The 15,497-nt window shown below is 43.3% G+C and overlaps 1 protein-coding gene across 2 annotated transcripts in view; it reads right to left on the bottom strand.

Moving 5' to 3' along the window:
- Window positions 1-15,497, bottom strand: part of reln (reelin) — a 92,402-nt gene that overhangs the window by 23,048 nt on the left and 53,857 nt on the right. For both annotated transcript variants that reach the window (XM_083917261.1, XM_083917262.1), the window contains exons 5-22: window positions 14,842-14,874; window positions 14,639-14,717; window positions 14,281-14,377; window positions 12,702-12,753; window positions 11,427-11,535; window positions 10,673-10,913; window positions 10,428-10,573; window positions 7,306-7,457; window positions 7,071-7,186; window positions 6,612-6,820; window positions 6,025-6,153; window positions 5,811-5,920; window positions 5,563-5,629; window positions 5,077-5,310; window positions 2,319-2,480; window positions 1,475-1,711; window positions 991-1,183; window positions 149-261 (exon numbers count right to left, since the gene is read on the bottom strand). In XM_083917261.1, coding sequence (XP_083773387.1) covers window positions 149-261; window positions 991-1,183; window positions 1,475-1,711; window positions 2,319-2,480; window positions 5,077-5,310; window positions 5,563-5,629; window positions 5,811-5,920; window positions 6,025-6,153; window positions 6,612-6,820; window positions 7,071-7,186; window positions 7,306-7,457; window positions 10,428-10,573; window positions 10,673-10,913; window positions 11,427-11,535; window positions 12,702-12,753; window positions 14,281-14,377; window positions 14,639-14,717; window positions 14,842-14,874 — 2,479 coding nt within the window. The remainder of the gene's footprint in view (window positions 1-148; window positions 262-990; window positions 1,184-1,474; window positions 1,712-2,318; window positions 2,481-5,076; window positions 5,311-5,562; window positions 5,630-5,810; window positions 5,921-6,024; window positions 6,154-6,611; window positions 6,821-7,070; window positions 7,187-7,305; window positions 7,458-10,427; window positions 10,574-10,672; window positions 10,914-11,426; window positions 11,536-12,701; window positions 12,754-14,280; window positions 14,378-14,638; window positions 14,718-14,841; window positions 14,875-15,497) is intronic.

Genomic DNA, 15,497 nt, shown 5'->3' with positions numbered 1-15,497 from the left:
TTTATGTTACTACACCTGACTGTATCTCAGGTACATTATGCTTGTTAACTAAAAAGAGAGCATGAAATACCAGAACATAAACACATTATCTCAGAAGGCACTTTGAATCTTTTCTTCTATGTCTACTGTACTGATGTGAGTTTCTTACCATGTCTTCTGAGGCAGAGACAAAGTGATGCGTCTCCAGTCTTTGAACTCCGATGGGTGGTAGACACTGGGAGCTGTAAACTCAGAGCAGCTTGGCATGCCGGGCAGACAGGCCTAAGTGAAAGAACCAATGGCTTTCCTTACAATGGGGCATTGCATAATGGTAATTACTCAGAATTCTTAAAACAAAGTTTTTCTTTTATCATTGTGGATCTTGTCTTGAGCAAATTTCTCCAGAAACAGCAAGATATAATGCTGACAAACCCTGGGGCTGCATTAGCCCCACAGTGTATGCATTATAAAAGGCAAAGGCAGGATTACAGTATCTCTGACCTTGAACACAAGGATTTAAAGTACAAGTTACATTCTGCACACGCCAGATGACTGCATTTTCATGCACATGGGAGAATTAGACAAAATTCACTGATGGAGGACTCATTATGCCCTATTCAATTCCAAAGGCAATAAAAATCTTGGCAGATACTTTGGTGCCTTCTGAATATTTATGAGCCAGTTGTGATCACAGAAAATCTTTGTTGAATCATGAGAAGATAATCTGCTTGCTGATTCAAGTATTGCCATGTATTTGCTAATAGTAGGATGATAAAAAGTAATTGCGATAATTTCTCATCTGAAGCAAAGTGCCGCATTTAAAGACTCTCATTATTTACATATTATTATGGAGGCTGTAATGGGAAAATCAATATTCATAATCACGAATAAGTGATATGTTTCCTTGTCTCTTTCAAGGATGATTTCCACAAGTTTTAGTCATAAACAAAGGGCTCAGATGTTAACACTGAATATGGGGGCACAAAGTTGAATATGTTTCAAACACCTTACCTCTTTTACCAGGTGCCAGGTCAGGCCGTGATTGGTGGAGAACTCCAAGCGGACCTGCGTGTCAATGTGAGGGGAGGGCTCACGGCCACAGCCCATGACCAGTGAGAACTGTAGACTGTAAGAGGCTCCGATCTGCATTGACTGAGTTTCCACATAACGAATACTGGAGCCAGGGCTGGGCTCACCGGAGAAACTAGAGAAGAGAGGAGGAGAATAGAGGATAAAGTACCGTGTATACTGTGGTGTGGCGCACAATCAAAGTACAAATTCTGATGGAATAATTCTTAGTTTGTAGGAATAAAAACAATCCTGCAAAACAAAAACAAGATGCAAATAACTCTGCCACATAGTAACAGATGGGAAGCTATTCAATTATATTTAGACCTAGTGGAAAATATTTGGTATTATTAAAAACAAAATCAAAATGCCATTGCTACTGTAAATAATGACCAATAACCAATTATCACAATATTGCATCTCCTACCTGAGGGTCCAGTCATGCTGGCAGTAGGGCTGGACATGACCGAGATAGAAACCAAGACTCTGGGTGACATCCAGCACGTTGCTGAAGTCCAGACTTATGGTGTTGAACAGCACAGAGGTCATGCTGATTTCATCCAGGGCCCACACATCATGACCACGACCTGAATGGTATGGCTGCCACCAGCGGAACTGCACGCCAAACTTACGAGCGCCGGCTGGGAGTTCAACGGACACAATCCTGGTTTGGGGAAAATTATTATTAAACTGTGTTTTATTGACACCTAATGTAAGGTTTGCTTGAATTAATCACAAGAGCTGACTGAGCTGTGACTCAGACTCGAATCTAAAGCCCACATAATCGCAGTCGCAGACAAAATGCAGACGGTCTATTTAACCAAGATTTATGAAAAGAGCATCTTACATCACTCTTACAGCCCACTCTGTGCATGACGAAGACCTGTTTTTTTCTTTGTCAATACTGATTCCGGTATCTTGGTGATTTTGTACAAACATATATGATGACAGAGTAAAAAACCTGCATTTGCAGGTCAGATAGTTGTGTAGGTTTCACTAGCCCCTGTTGACCTTTCTAGCAGTGATGAAGAGCTCTGTGACCCTCCGCAGCTGGAACCGAGCCCACTCTGTCTTCATTATGCACATAGATGGCTCTAACTGACTCAATGGGTCCCAGTGGCTTACAACTCCAGCATGTCATTAGCAGCACAAATGTGTGTGTTAATGGAGTCATGGTGCGTCTGTGGAATCACAAGCATACAAGTGTGCACACATTCACACACACTCTCTCTCTCTCTCCCATGCATACAAACTCTGAACATAGGTGCTACCTTGGCTCATGGAAACCATGGTAAGCGTAGTGCTGCAGCAGCGTCCAGGTGATGCCGTTGTCTGAGGAGTAATGTAGCAGAACTCCCTCTCCTGGCTGGTCTGGGGCAGGACATGAGCTCAGGGTGCTGCGGCTACCCAGGCGAAGCGTAAACTGTAGGTACCTGCAAAGAATGAAAGCAAGGACATGAAAGCAAGAAGAAGTTGGACCAGATGGAGAGAGAAGGCGAGTACAGTAGTAGTTGAAATAGACAATTTGTAAAAATAAATAAATAGTAATAAGAAGAAAATGACACAGAAAAAGAGAAAAGGGCAGGTTGGTAAATGAGGAGAAGAAAAAGTAAGATGACAAAGAGTGCCCATGCAGGACAGAGGTGAGAGAGAGAGAGAGAGAGAGAGAGAGAGAGAGAGAGAGAGAGAGAGAGAGAGAGAGAGTGGGTAAAAGGGTAGACAAACAGACAGTCATGCAGAGTAGAAAGGTGTGAAGGAGGTGGCAGGATGATGGATGAATGAGGACAAATTTAGACAAATGGTGGTGGAGATAAAGAAAGACAGTGAACGAGTCAGAGTTCATATTCATGTAACCATGTTAACTGTACATAGCTCTAATGTAGCACAGGTTTTCCTTTTATGTGTTCTTCTCTGTTTTAGCAGACATATTATCATCTATACTAATGCAATATTTATTATAATTCCCTTCATCTATCTTAGGGCTGCCAGTCACCCTCCCAGCTCTCTCTGTCCTTGGCTGAGCTGTGCTTTCAAAAGTGATGCAGTTTCCTCTTTCAAGCAGCTGTTCCCTCAATCAGCCAGGAAACTGGCATTAAACATGGCCGTCGGGTGGCATACAGGCATAATCAATCTAACACAGATGCCATATCTAACTCTATCGTTCCCTCTCTATCACATTTTCATTCTCTCCTTTCATCTCCCTTCTTATCTGCTTTCCTCGCCATGATCACAATTCATCTCCCAGCATAGGAACACAGAGTATGAGGAAAAGAGGGATTGAAGGAGGAGAATGGAAGGCTGAACCTTTGCAGTATCAATCAAAAGTAAAGACACCTGTTGAGGACATGGTTTTACAGAGCAATCTACTGATAGTTTATGCCAGCTCCCCGGAAAGTACAAGTTGTGGTGCTATAACTTCACTTTGTACCAAAGGGTCATGTGGCCACTGAAGATGTGCGAGATTCCATCCTCGACAGCCAACGGGTTGGATAGGCTAGCGAACTCTTATATCAGGAAGTGTCTAGGCCTACCACGTTGCTTCTCCGACACAGGGTTGTTTGGGGCAACTTTGCTGCAACTGCCGATCCAGTCCATCATCCTGGGCTATAAGCAGGAGAAGGCCAGTTTAGTCCTGGAGCTGAAGGAATCCTCGGATCCTACCGTGAGGAATGCCCTGATACCCACCCGAACAGGCCGGAAGTGGCAAGCCGGGCCAGAGGTTGCAAAGGCCATCGGCAGGCTCCAACACCAGGAGATAGTTGGCTGGGTGCAAGTAGGGAGAACGAGGCTTGGCTGGGGAGATTATCCATCTCTCTGGTCCAAGGCCACGAAGAGGGAACACAAAGCAATGGTCGTGGAAGAGGTGTCAAGGGCAAACCAGGAGCAGTACACCATCAAAGCTGTCTCACAAGGTTGTCAAGGAAGGTGGACCACTTGGGAAGGCACCATTAAGAGGCCGACCAGCTGGGCCAACCTGTGGAAGATGCCACAAGCCAGACTCAGATTTCTTCTCCGGGCAACCTATGACACCTTGCCATGCCCCAGAAACCTCCACCAGTGGTTTGGCAAGGAGGAGAGCTGTCCCTGGTGCAGTGCACCCAACGCCAGCCTACAGCACTTGTTGTCCGGCTGCAAGACCACATTGACGCAGGGCCGATACAGATGGCGACAAGATCAAGTCCTGACGAGACTGGCCGAAGTCCTGGAGAACGACAGACGAAAGGCCAACAAGCAGCCCACACCCAAACAGCTGCCTGTCAGGTTTGTGAGGCCAGGGGAAGGCAGAGGAGACACCAGCCGATGGGGCCCCGGAATGTCCTCTCTAAGGCAAGGGACTGGAGCATGAGGGCTGACATCAGGAAGCAGCTGCAGTTCCCCCGGGAGATTACCACCACGTCACTCCGGCCAGACATCGTACTGTGGTCCGCTGCTACCAGGTCTGCCATGCTCGTAGAGCTCACCATCCCCTGGGAGGAGGGAATCCAAGCCGCCTATGTGCGCAAAGCAGCCAAGTATGCAGACCTGGCGGCTGAGTGCAGAGAGGTAGGCTGTTCCACTACCATCTACCCTGTGGAAGTAGGCTGTCGGGGCTTCGTCGGCACATCAACAACGAGGCTGCTTCGAGATGTGGGAACAACCGGGACGAAGCTCCGAAGGGAAACCAAGGCCCTCGCTGAGGAAGCAGAGAAGGGAAGCTTCTGGCTGTGGCTGAGGAGAAGGGATAAAAACTGGGGGGCAAAGCAATGAGATAGGTCAGCTGCAGGGGGTGGCAGGGAGACGTCCCTGCCGGCGCTCCGCCACCAGGAGGCGTTCTGGGGTTAAAGAGAGCGAAATTCCAATGAGCGGTGGTCCCCGGCTGATGACCCTGCAGCTGACCCAAGGCGCTGTAGATGGCGCGTCAGGCATATTTGCCCAGCAGAAACAACACCTCATCTGTACAATCAATCTGTAAACGAGCATACGTGTGTGAAATAAGTTTGGTTTTGCTTTTAAATTCATGATCCTGTTCTTTATCAGCACTTTCATTACCTGGCCTGGGAGCTGTCTAGTGGAGCAGTAACTAGGTGTCTCCTGCTGTCCCTGTTGAAGACCAAGGCCTTGCCACTGGCCAGCACCCCACAGCCAAAGCTGACCTCAGCCCCACGAAGTGAGGAGAAGCTGTGGTAGGAGGAGAGGCGTGGGCTGGAAAAACCCTCCGACAGGAAAGCAGGGAAGGTCTGAGAGGCAAGCTCACAGGCTGGACCACTGAAGCCTGGGTCACATCTGGGAGGTGGAGAGAGAGTGAGAGGAGAGGAGAGGAAAGGAGAGGGAGAAATGAGATTAAAAAGAGTGAAGGATATAAATGACAAAAAGAAGACAGAGATAATGAAAATCCATTAATAAATCATAAGCATAATACAATTTGATTCATTTTGAATGGTGATTGGTGCTGTAAGGCATTAGGTGGGTAATGAGCACACTCATTTGAAGGAGAGACATTGGATTTATTTGGTTTAATAAAAAGCAGAACCTTACTTGCAGCCTGTACGAGAACAATGTCCTCTCCCTGAGCAGAAACGAAGGCAGGCTGGACCAAGATACACTGAAGCAAAACATATGCATAGGATCATTAATTGCATAAATAACTGAATATAAGTAAGTTAATAATAATTGTGAACCTAAACACATGCTCCTGAGAGGAGGAGGTTTTGTGGCTCATTTGTGGTGTAAAATTAAACAGTGTTTTTATGACACTGAGTTTACCATTTATGTAAAGTACTAACCATTGTCTATTGCCCACATGTTGCCCAATCCATTGCCCGACTGTTTCCAGCGGAACCGCGTTGTCTCTGTCAGGGCGGCGTTGGGCAGAGGGATGGAGATTCTGGTCCACCTGGACAGAGAAAATACAATATGCATATATCTGTGGTGACTGACTTACAATGATATACATACAAGTACAGTCACACACGTACAGATGTGGAGGCTCATTCATACCCGCTGTAGTTGTCAGAGGAGTAGACGGTGCTGTGAGGTAGATGGGGTCCAGCGCAGAGCTCTGGCAGACACTCAGTGTGGAGCAGAGACCAGGAGCGACCATGGTTGGTGGAAAACTCCAGGCTCACGCTAATGAAAAATAACAGAGGATATCTTATGTCAACATTTTCATTTTAAAAAGAAGGGTAAAATAACTGTGCTGACTGAAGTGCTCTGAATTAAGATTGGATTAAAAAAAAGTAAATTATGTCTTCAGAGACACCACTGTAAAGCATGTCAGTTTATTTAAAAAGCACCCTGCAATTAAATACATCTGCAGCTTCAAATGACTGCAAGAGTTTGAACCTTGAGAATTTAAATACCCAGTGGAAAACTAACATTGTCTGAAACTCCTTGCTGCTGTTTAGAAGCATTAAAGCATTGTGTCCTTTAGTTCTCTGTGTGCACCATTTACCGTGATTGACACCAAAACAACTGAGAGAATCTAGGGCATGTGGAGGTCTCCTTTGTTGTAGGCGAATTTCATGAATTAGACTGAAAACGTGGCGACAAAGCACTGTCTAACCTAGTTTTAAAATGTGTCACACCTGTTGGCAGGCTGGTAGGAGCCACAGCCTAGGTTGATGGAGAACTGAGCAACATGTGTATGGGTGCCAGGCAGCACGGGTAGCAGCTGCATAAAATCCACAGCCCATACATGGCGGTTGGCACCACCGTGTGAACGCTGCTCCAGGCAGAACTGGGTGACTGGTGTTTGTAGCTCGGTGGGCAGCGCCACTGATACCACCGCAGGAGTCTGAGATAGGAGATACAAATGTCACAATGAATAGTTCAGACCACAGGGAAGATACTAACAGTCCAAAATCCAAAAGTCATTCAGTGTAGTATCACATACAAGAACCTTTTGTCTGGTTCAAAGAATTAAATATAACTCTGGTTATATTAATAGCAATTTACTGCTATAAAGTGAGCACAATACTTTGTACAAGGTCTTGGTAGAAAGTTAATACATTTGTTTGTGTGTGAATATGTTGCGTATGTCTCACCCTGTAAGAAGAGTATGGAAGGTTGTCAAGTGCCACACGCTCCCTCCTGCCTTCAGACCTTCCAAAGAGAATCACATCGTTCTCATGAGACTCTCCTGGATCACATTCGCCCCCACCTAAAGGCAAAAAAAATAAATATATATATATATATATTCATGAAGGCACCACAAAGAGCCAGGTATATCTACTGTTGTTTAACAAAAACAAATATGTTATGGATGGAGGATTTCTATACCCATGGTAAAGTAGAAGCGAAGGTTCCCATAAGACGTGGTGTCGAGGTAGGGGGTGCACATTCTCCTCCGGCCCTCCTTCTCAAACACTAGTGCTGAGCCTGACTCAATCTCTCCACACTGGGTCCCATAGACAGCTCCCTCTATGTCCCAGCTGAGTTAAAAAAAAAAGAAAAAAGAAAGGGAGGGCTGATTTATTAAGTAAAGCAAGTTTCACAACACAAAATGTTTATGACTATATATTTATTTATTAATAATTTTAAAAAAACTAAACAAAAACAAGCCATTCAAACAATCATGCCACATGATGCATTACTCTTAAAAACCTTAATAGCTCATATTTTTCACAGTCAGATGGTTTAAAGCTTGGATATAGTTTAAAAGCAACAATGAATTATTGAGAGTAAGTTTAGTTAAAAGAAAAAGGAAATTAGCCTGAAAAAAACAATACAATGTGAATATCTAATTTATTGTTTAAACCAACCATTTGTAACCAGCCAGAGATTTGTTGTGACATTTTAAACACCTAACCTTAGCCAAATATCAACCCCCCAAATGAGACTTTATTGACATAAGAGCACACATACACAGAAATCATAGGATGCAAACACTTGAGTTTGTAGATTGCGGCTTTACACAGCATCTCTCTATGGAGTTAAGGGGCGAAACAGTTGCCATAATTCACACCTTGCAAATAAAGAAAAACACAATGCCAGGAATACAGCATAAATCCCCCGGAAGAGGACTTTTTTTTACATACAGGACAGACTCTCCACACAGTGGAGAGAGGATCCTCATTAGCACTGACAGAAGTTAACTCAGTGTGTCAGCCCTCCCCAGTGTTCCTCTACCACCCCTCCTCTTCCCCCCTGGTTCCTCTTTACAGTATTTTCTTCCATGCAGCATATAAGCATCTCTGTCACAGCCAGTATTGGGTTAAATGACACTTAGTGGAGAGTAGCATTAAAACAAGCAAAAACTCTCCTTGCCTACCTCAAACTGATGGATGAGAGCTAGCATGCAGTGCAGTACGTTGGCATGCTGCAGGAAGGTGTGAGGGTGTGGGGCGGCCATTTAAGGTCCTTCTCATTAATGGAAAAAACGTGATGACAGACCTGATGCATGAGGCCTGTTAATTACTCTCTGGCAGTAACTCTATCTATCATCTCTCCTCTTTTATCTCTCTGCCTCTTGCGGTGCTTCTGACAGTGTTTCCTTGCTGTCTGCTGTCCAGTGTGTGTTTGCAAGCACGGGTGTGTGTATGTATAGTCTTGCTCTGAACAGATGGACTGCTGTTTCAGTAGGGTTAGAGGCATTGCATTCACCTGTGTCAGCCCCCAAGCTTGACTTAAACTTGTGCAAACACTGCAGGTCGCAACATTTGACATATGCGACAGGCATGCGCACACACACACACACACACACACACACACACACACACACACACACACACACACACACACACACAAAGTATCAGAGCACTGATATGCTTCCAAAATAGTCTTCTTTTTTTTACCGCCATTTCTGTATGTGGCCTGGTAATTGCAATTCAATTATCATTTCAAACTGACCTAAATTCCATAAAACGCACTATTATGCTAGTTATTAAGGTCATATTTGTATTTTTTCGGGTCAGCTACATTAGGTTTACATGCTTTGATAAAAAAAAAAAGAGGAATGTTAGGCCCCTTACCATAAAAGGAATCAGTTACCTCAGCCGCTGAAATCACCGTCTATATGGAAGCTAGCCACGTTAGCCGCACAACATGCTAACATTAGCTTTAACAGGTTAACCTCCAAAATAGCCTCTGTGGAACAGCATGACCAGTAGGGAAGTCCGGCTTCTTCAACATAGACAAATTCCGGAAATTCGAAGAATTTGCTAATACCGACACCCTAGCGTTCAGAGCTGAGCACAGCCAACCCAAACGGTCAGCAGGGCTCAGGTCTAAATGCAAGTACTTCTTTGTTTCACACTTTGGTATTATTTAACATGACTATAATACATTATAACAACATTTATAGTTCAGAAAAGACAGCAAAATTGATTAGGTCCTCTTCAAGGATAATGTTTTCTTGGGTTATTTTAAAACTATCATTGGTTACTTTTAAACCTTTATGGTTTGGTTCTGTTATATATTTTCTTCCTTAAACCCTGAGACCTACAAAGACGGCTGCTTCAGGCGGCTATTTCATTTTTGAAGGTTTAGAGTGTATGGGGCTTAAGGGCTTAAAACATTATGATGGAAGTATATGATAACCATTTTTATGCTCTATTATGTCTCATAAGTTATTGCAGCAATTTATGGGTTGATACCATTTGATACAGTGATTTGGTGCTAAAAGTTACTGTATGAATACCCTATATCTAGTTTGTTTGTAAAGTATCATGGGGCTCTGTTTATCCTAGAGGTCACAACATCTCATTTATACAGTGAGGTCAAGTTTAAAAAAAAAAAGTCTCACTACAATGAATACAATTGGGCTGGATCCACATAGTCACAGCTTTCCAGTCGTACCAGATTCATACAATTCCAAGACTGTTTGGAGACCCCATTTTGAAGAGATATTCAAATATTCCATTTTAAAATAGGTGAAAATGGCATAAACTGCATGTTTTTTGCCGCAGACTGCATGGCAGTAGCATAAAGTTTGCATATCTGTAAAGGGGAGACTGGTGGGTCCCTGTAGAACCCATTTCCATTTAGATATCTTCAGGTGAGAGGTCAAAGGACCCCAGTGATAGCTAAAACCCAGCTTGCTACAGCCTCTTAAACCGAGTAGTCGGCCCGAAGTGCTGATGCCTTGGGTCTCAGAGGGTACACACCATAAAAGACTTCTGTGGCTGTGGACCAAACTCCCCCTCAGTATCAGGTCAGCTGAGTCAGTGCCACATTTTAAAAAGCTTTTTAAACCTGTAAATAAAGCTGTACAGATTATTTCATTTTAATTGTCTAATTTGACCTTTCCCTGTCATTGTTTTGCTGTATTTGATGGTGTGCACTGTGGTTTTGACAGGTGCAGTGGAAAGAGGGATTACTTACTTACTTATTTACGATATATTTAGATGTAATTATCCAGTAAAGGAGGAGGGGGAGGAAATGAGACCATCATTTTGACTTACTTCGAGGGTGGGCTTTCAAAGTCTTCCTCCCAGTAGCTCCTTCCCTCCTCACGATGCAGGTCAATGTCTCTAGTGGAGGCAAAGCTGTGCCCGACTCCCTCACCACCATGGAAATACAGGGCATTGCCCTCAGACTGACAGGCATGCTGGCCAATAAGAACACAGGTGTTAACAAATGCAACAGCTAACTTTTGCACGTGTAAAGTAGGGATCTCAGGTAAATGTCCATTGGTTTATCAGTGTACCTTGACGGTAGCTCCAGGGAAGAAGAGCCAGTTGGCAGTGTCTGGAGGGTCTAAGTTGTCCTCCATGAGCGGGGCTCTGTGGGCGGTATTGACAAGCAACACATTGTCCAGCCCCCAGCAGGACTCATAGCCTTCGGGACCTTGGGGCGCCTCCTGAGACCAGCGGAGACGGACGACATCAGCCCTGGAGTGATGTGGCAGGGGGAGCAGGTGGATGACGGTGCTGCTGTTGGTTGGGGCTCTAGAGGTGAAGTGTATAAAGTAACATGAGTGTCTTTTGAAAGGTGGCTGTGTTTATGTTATTAAGTGTTGCATGTTTATGCATTAAAAAATCAGCATTAATGATTAAAATGGGGCCCAAATAGCCACATATGGAGACATTGCATGACATTATGGTGTAGTTAAAACGTTAGAAAAAAGCACATTCCTGAATGAGTCCAAGTGAATAAGTAGTTTATTTATGAGTTGGTTTCTGTGTCTATACAAAAGCATAACATGCATTTGCTGTAGCTAAATATTGTAGTTAGAAGACATTTTATAACATTAGGCCTTTGTTTGAGAGCTCACTCAACAAAGGGAGGCAGTGAAAGAGGGATTAAAAACAGGGGGCTCATAGAGAAACAAACAGGAGAGGAATGACAAATTGAGAGGGGGAGGTGTGAATGAGGGAAAAAAAGAGAGGACGGGTGTTCATAACAGATGAAGGGCTGTGGGATGGATGAGGAAGAAGGAAAAAGAGGAGAGAAAGAGAGACCTGATCTTCTCCACTGTGATCCAGTCATCTGAGGTGTTGCCGTTGCCGCTCAGGCTGTATGACACAGTGATGCTGGGGTCTGAATAACTAAACCGACAGGAGCCTGAACCTGGGGAACATACACACACATAGAGGGCAGACATATATGACACATAACATACTCCTGTTGAGGGAACAGCTACAGAAAGTCTTAGCAAGTTTCCTCTGTTTGAACAACTGAATTGTATCAGCAAGGCAATGATCCTTATATACCCTGAGGGGCTTCTTCCGACTGATTACTTCCACATTCTCTCACTTAGCCAAGTGGAAAATGATGTCTAAATGGTGTCATGGTGGATCTAAGTGATCGGCAGCTTAACAGGGCTGAGAGAAGTTAGGGGGCAGTATGGAAGGGGTTGTGCAGAGGTGATCAGAGAAGCTGATTTAGAACCAAATAGCCAACTACAGCTAGATACTGTTTGCACATGTGTGAATATGTGCCCTCATTCTTGTGCATTTCTCTTTGACGAGTTTGTATGGAATCAGGCTATATTTAGGCCTTTAAAATGTGGATTTGTGTATGTGCTGTGGGAGCTTCTGGGGTCAAAGGTTGCTAATGGATGAAGCAGGCAAACCCTGTGTCGCCACCTTACCCTTTCCCTCCCCTGCTCTCTACCCCTCCTCCCACACCACCTGACGTGTGCAGTGTCCATGCTGCTCCATCCCCACTGGATACATCTGTGCATTAACCTGCATTGCTCTACTGAATTGCATTGCTCCATACACAAACCTACTGCATCCCAAACTCAAATTATTGTCCTGCAAACAGAAGCACAGCCAGACAGAACCAGAGATAGAAATAGAGAGAGATAGAGACCTACGGGATGGGGACGAGGGGTTTAGGGTAAGAGGGTTTGTTATTACAGTATGTACTCTTATTTCCTCCCAGTCACTTTCCCATGAGAACTGATGGATGCATGTAATGGACATAAAAAATACAAGACTTCTAAAAACTCTGCCATGGTTGTCTGGGTGTCTTTCCAGAATATTGTAAATGATTTATTGTTGTGATAGGAGAGGCAGAGAGAGAGAAGAAACGTGAAGATATATTGTGTACCAGTTGGCTTACTGACATGTAACAGGGAAAAACATAACTATTTCTTGAGGTTGACAAAGGAAACTATTGTCCAGAATGACAATTCACTGTCTAAGATATTTGAACAGGGTTGAAAAAGGTCTCATAGATAAGCCCATTATTTACATACATGTTTGGAGATTTAAAGATTTAACACTTACCCAGGGCAAACTGAAGGATTGAGGCTGTGGTAGTGTTTACAGGTACAGTGGTCTGGGGAAGATACACAAGGCATTTTAGGTTTCACCCATAAATAACGGCAATCATAAATCAACATGATTTGCACCACTAATGAGATTTTGAACCAATCTGAATCTGTTTTCTGACTTAATGCATCGAGTAAGTTGTAACAATACTGTAACTACATCTAACAATGATATAAACCTTTTTATAAAGACATTTTTACATCGCTGAAAAAGGGTAACAACTTCAAGTAACAACAACTTCATCATTTGGTGTTAAGTTACTCCTTATTTTTCTTGTAGAGTATCGCTAAAATCATATATAAAAACACAAAGTTATCTTTGTGTGAGTGTGTGTGTGAGTGAACGAGAGAGAGAGATTGAGAGAGAAAGAGAGAGACAAAGAGTGTGTGAGAGAAGACCACGATAGGCTGTGCCTATATGTACATGAATGCATGCTTCTCATTGTCAATTTTGTTGTATTTGAGACTATCCGCCTGTAAATGGTTCTGTGTTTCTGGATGTGCACTTGCTTGTTGCACTTCACAGAAGAGCTGCCAGCGGCATCAAACATTTGGAGCAGTGACAGACAAAGCAACTGTTTATCAGAGAAGTAAATAGTCACAAGGCACTTCTCTGCTGCTGACTGGCTTTCATCTCTCAGTGCAGAATAAACAACTGAAAATCAACTTTGTAAATATAAAACGAGGGCATGAAATGGTTTGATAAGCAATTATGAGCATATGTGACATGCTATGTGTGTGTATATGTGATCAGGGAGAATCTTGATATTACTCTACTTTACTGTAAAATTAACATGGTGTGATATCCAGTCATTTGTACTCATTTTGAACACTTTTAAATATGACACGAGGCATGCCTTTCTTGAACTCCTGTGTCCTGTAGTGGTACAAGAACTAAGCTCTGGCTAAAACTGCAGAACAAACAGGTGCAGAGAGTTCATGAGTTAAAGTTGTCAGATGACTGAAAAAAAAGTTAATGAAATAAAACAAACTAATCATGATGAGATAAAGTTATTTGTATAAATGTGCAAGAGGCAATATCAGTTCTTCTACAGACATTTTAACCATGTGGCTCCATGTTTGCTTTTAATTTTTTTTGTTGGAGGTAAGACTACCTGGTGAGATAAATTTGGGGATGTTTAGTCATGATAAAGTCTAACACATGCAAACAGACCAATTAACAATTAACACTAACTATAAATGGAATAAACAATAGTACATTTCAAAATGTGTTATTTGTTTTGTTGCTAAATGCAGGCTTTTCTTTTGAAATTGATTTCCAATATCTAGCTTAAGCCAGGAAAATGCCCAGCCCTTTACCACAATCACCTTCTTCATTAGAATGGCAACATAGCGTAGAAGTTTGTGGAGAGTTTATACAGATGCAGAAGTTTGAATGTGAAATTCTACTGTGGTCACAGCTAGTAAGCTGTGATTTACTGTAGTTGTGGTTGTCGCTACTGAGTGGTTTGGATGTATGGTCAATAGGGCATAAAATGTACAGCGGTGGCAGCATGGTCAAACATGGCAGTTACCAGTGCTCGTTCTCCAAAGGGCTCACAGAAAGTGACCGCTCTGCCATGCATCAGTACACCACACTGCTCTCCCACCTCACAGTTATTGCACTCAGACCTAAGAGGAGAGGAGAGGAGAGGAGAGGAGAGGAGAGGAGAGGAGAGGAGAGGAGAGAAGAGGAGAGGAGAATTACAGTTGTAACAAAGCAAGAAGTATCAAGGTGCTTACATTATTCTTTATCTATTTATTTATTTTTATCAATGTATCATTACGTAAATATTATGATCAGTCCGAACAGGCTTACAAAACACCACAAATTTGAAAAAGGAAAAGAAAAGAAAGATATCAGAAGATTTCATTTGCAAACTTTTCACCTACCAGATGCTCGGGTCCAGCTCTCCTTGGAGGTTGGAGTCAAAGTCGTCACGCAGCACAGCATGTTTGCCATGGAGCTCCACTGCACAAACAGATACACCATATGCTCACAGTTATACCTTGTCTTTTTATGTTGTAATTACCTGTGTGATTAAAACATCAAAAGAAAAGAAACAACAACAGCATGTAATGTAATGCAGACTCACCAAGACTGGGTCTCAATGGGGACTCGGTCGGAGCTGAAACACATTTGTTAATAGATTAACAGAAGTAAATGAACAGACTACACAGACTTTTACTATCTGTGCAGTTTTGCATTGTTAATTAAATGGAAAAAGTGTGTATTAGTCAGTGAGCGCAGGGAAATGGGCCCATTCTTAAATCAGCTCAGAGTGAAACCAACTTTCCCTGTGTTCTGGCAGGCCACGGTTGCAGTCTCCTGGCTGTTGATGTTAATTCCTTTCAGTAATGAAAGGCCGGGTGGCCACGATTAACGGTTCAATGCCAATTAACCGCCATCCACCCCAGAGGCGCCTGTGTGCTGTAATCTGTGGCCACTGCCTAGCTAACTCACTCAACCATCAATCTCTCCCAGGGGATACCCAGTTCTGAGAGGAGGAGGGAGTTGAGTGGAGGGGGGTAGTGAATGTTAAGACTTAATGAACCAAACATGGGTTTAAAACATTTGGAAAAAGATCACAAGAGGATGGGTGTGCCCTTTGTGCTATAAAAGATGGAGGAGCTAAGGTAGAACACAGTGAGGTTTTGAAACTAAAAAAATAAAACTGATGACATTTTGAACATGAAGTAAAATACAGTTTGCACACCTCATCTTGGTAAGCAAATTTCCAGAGTTTATGTT

This window comes from Echiichthys vipera (assembly GCF_963691815.1).
Source record: "Echiichthys vipera genome assembly, chromosome: 7".
NCBI classification, from domain to species: domain Eukaryota; kingdom Metazoa; phylum Chordata; class Actinopteri; order Perciformes; family Trachinidae; genus Echiichthys; species Echiichthys vipera.
This window is presented reverse-complemented; position numbering and strand designations above follow the sequence as displayed.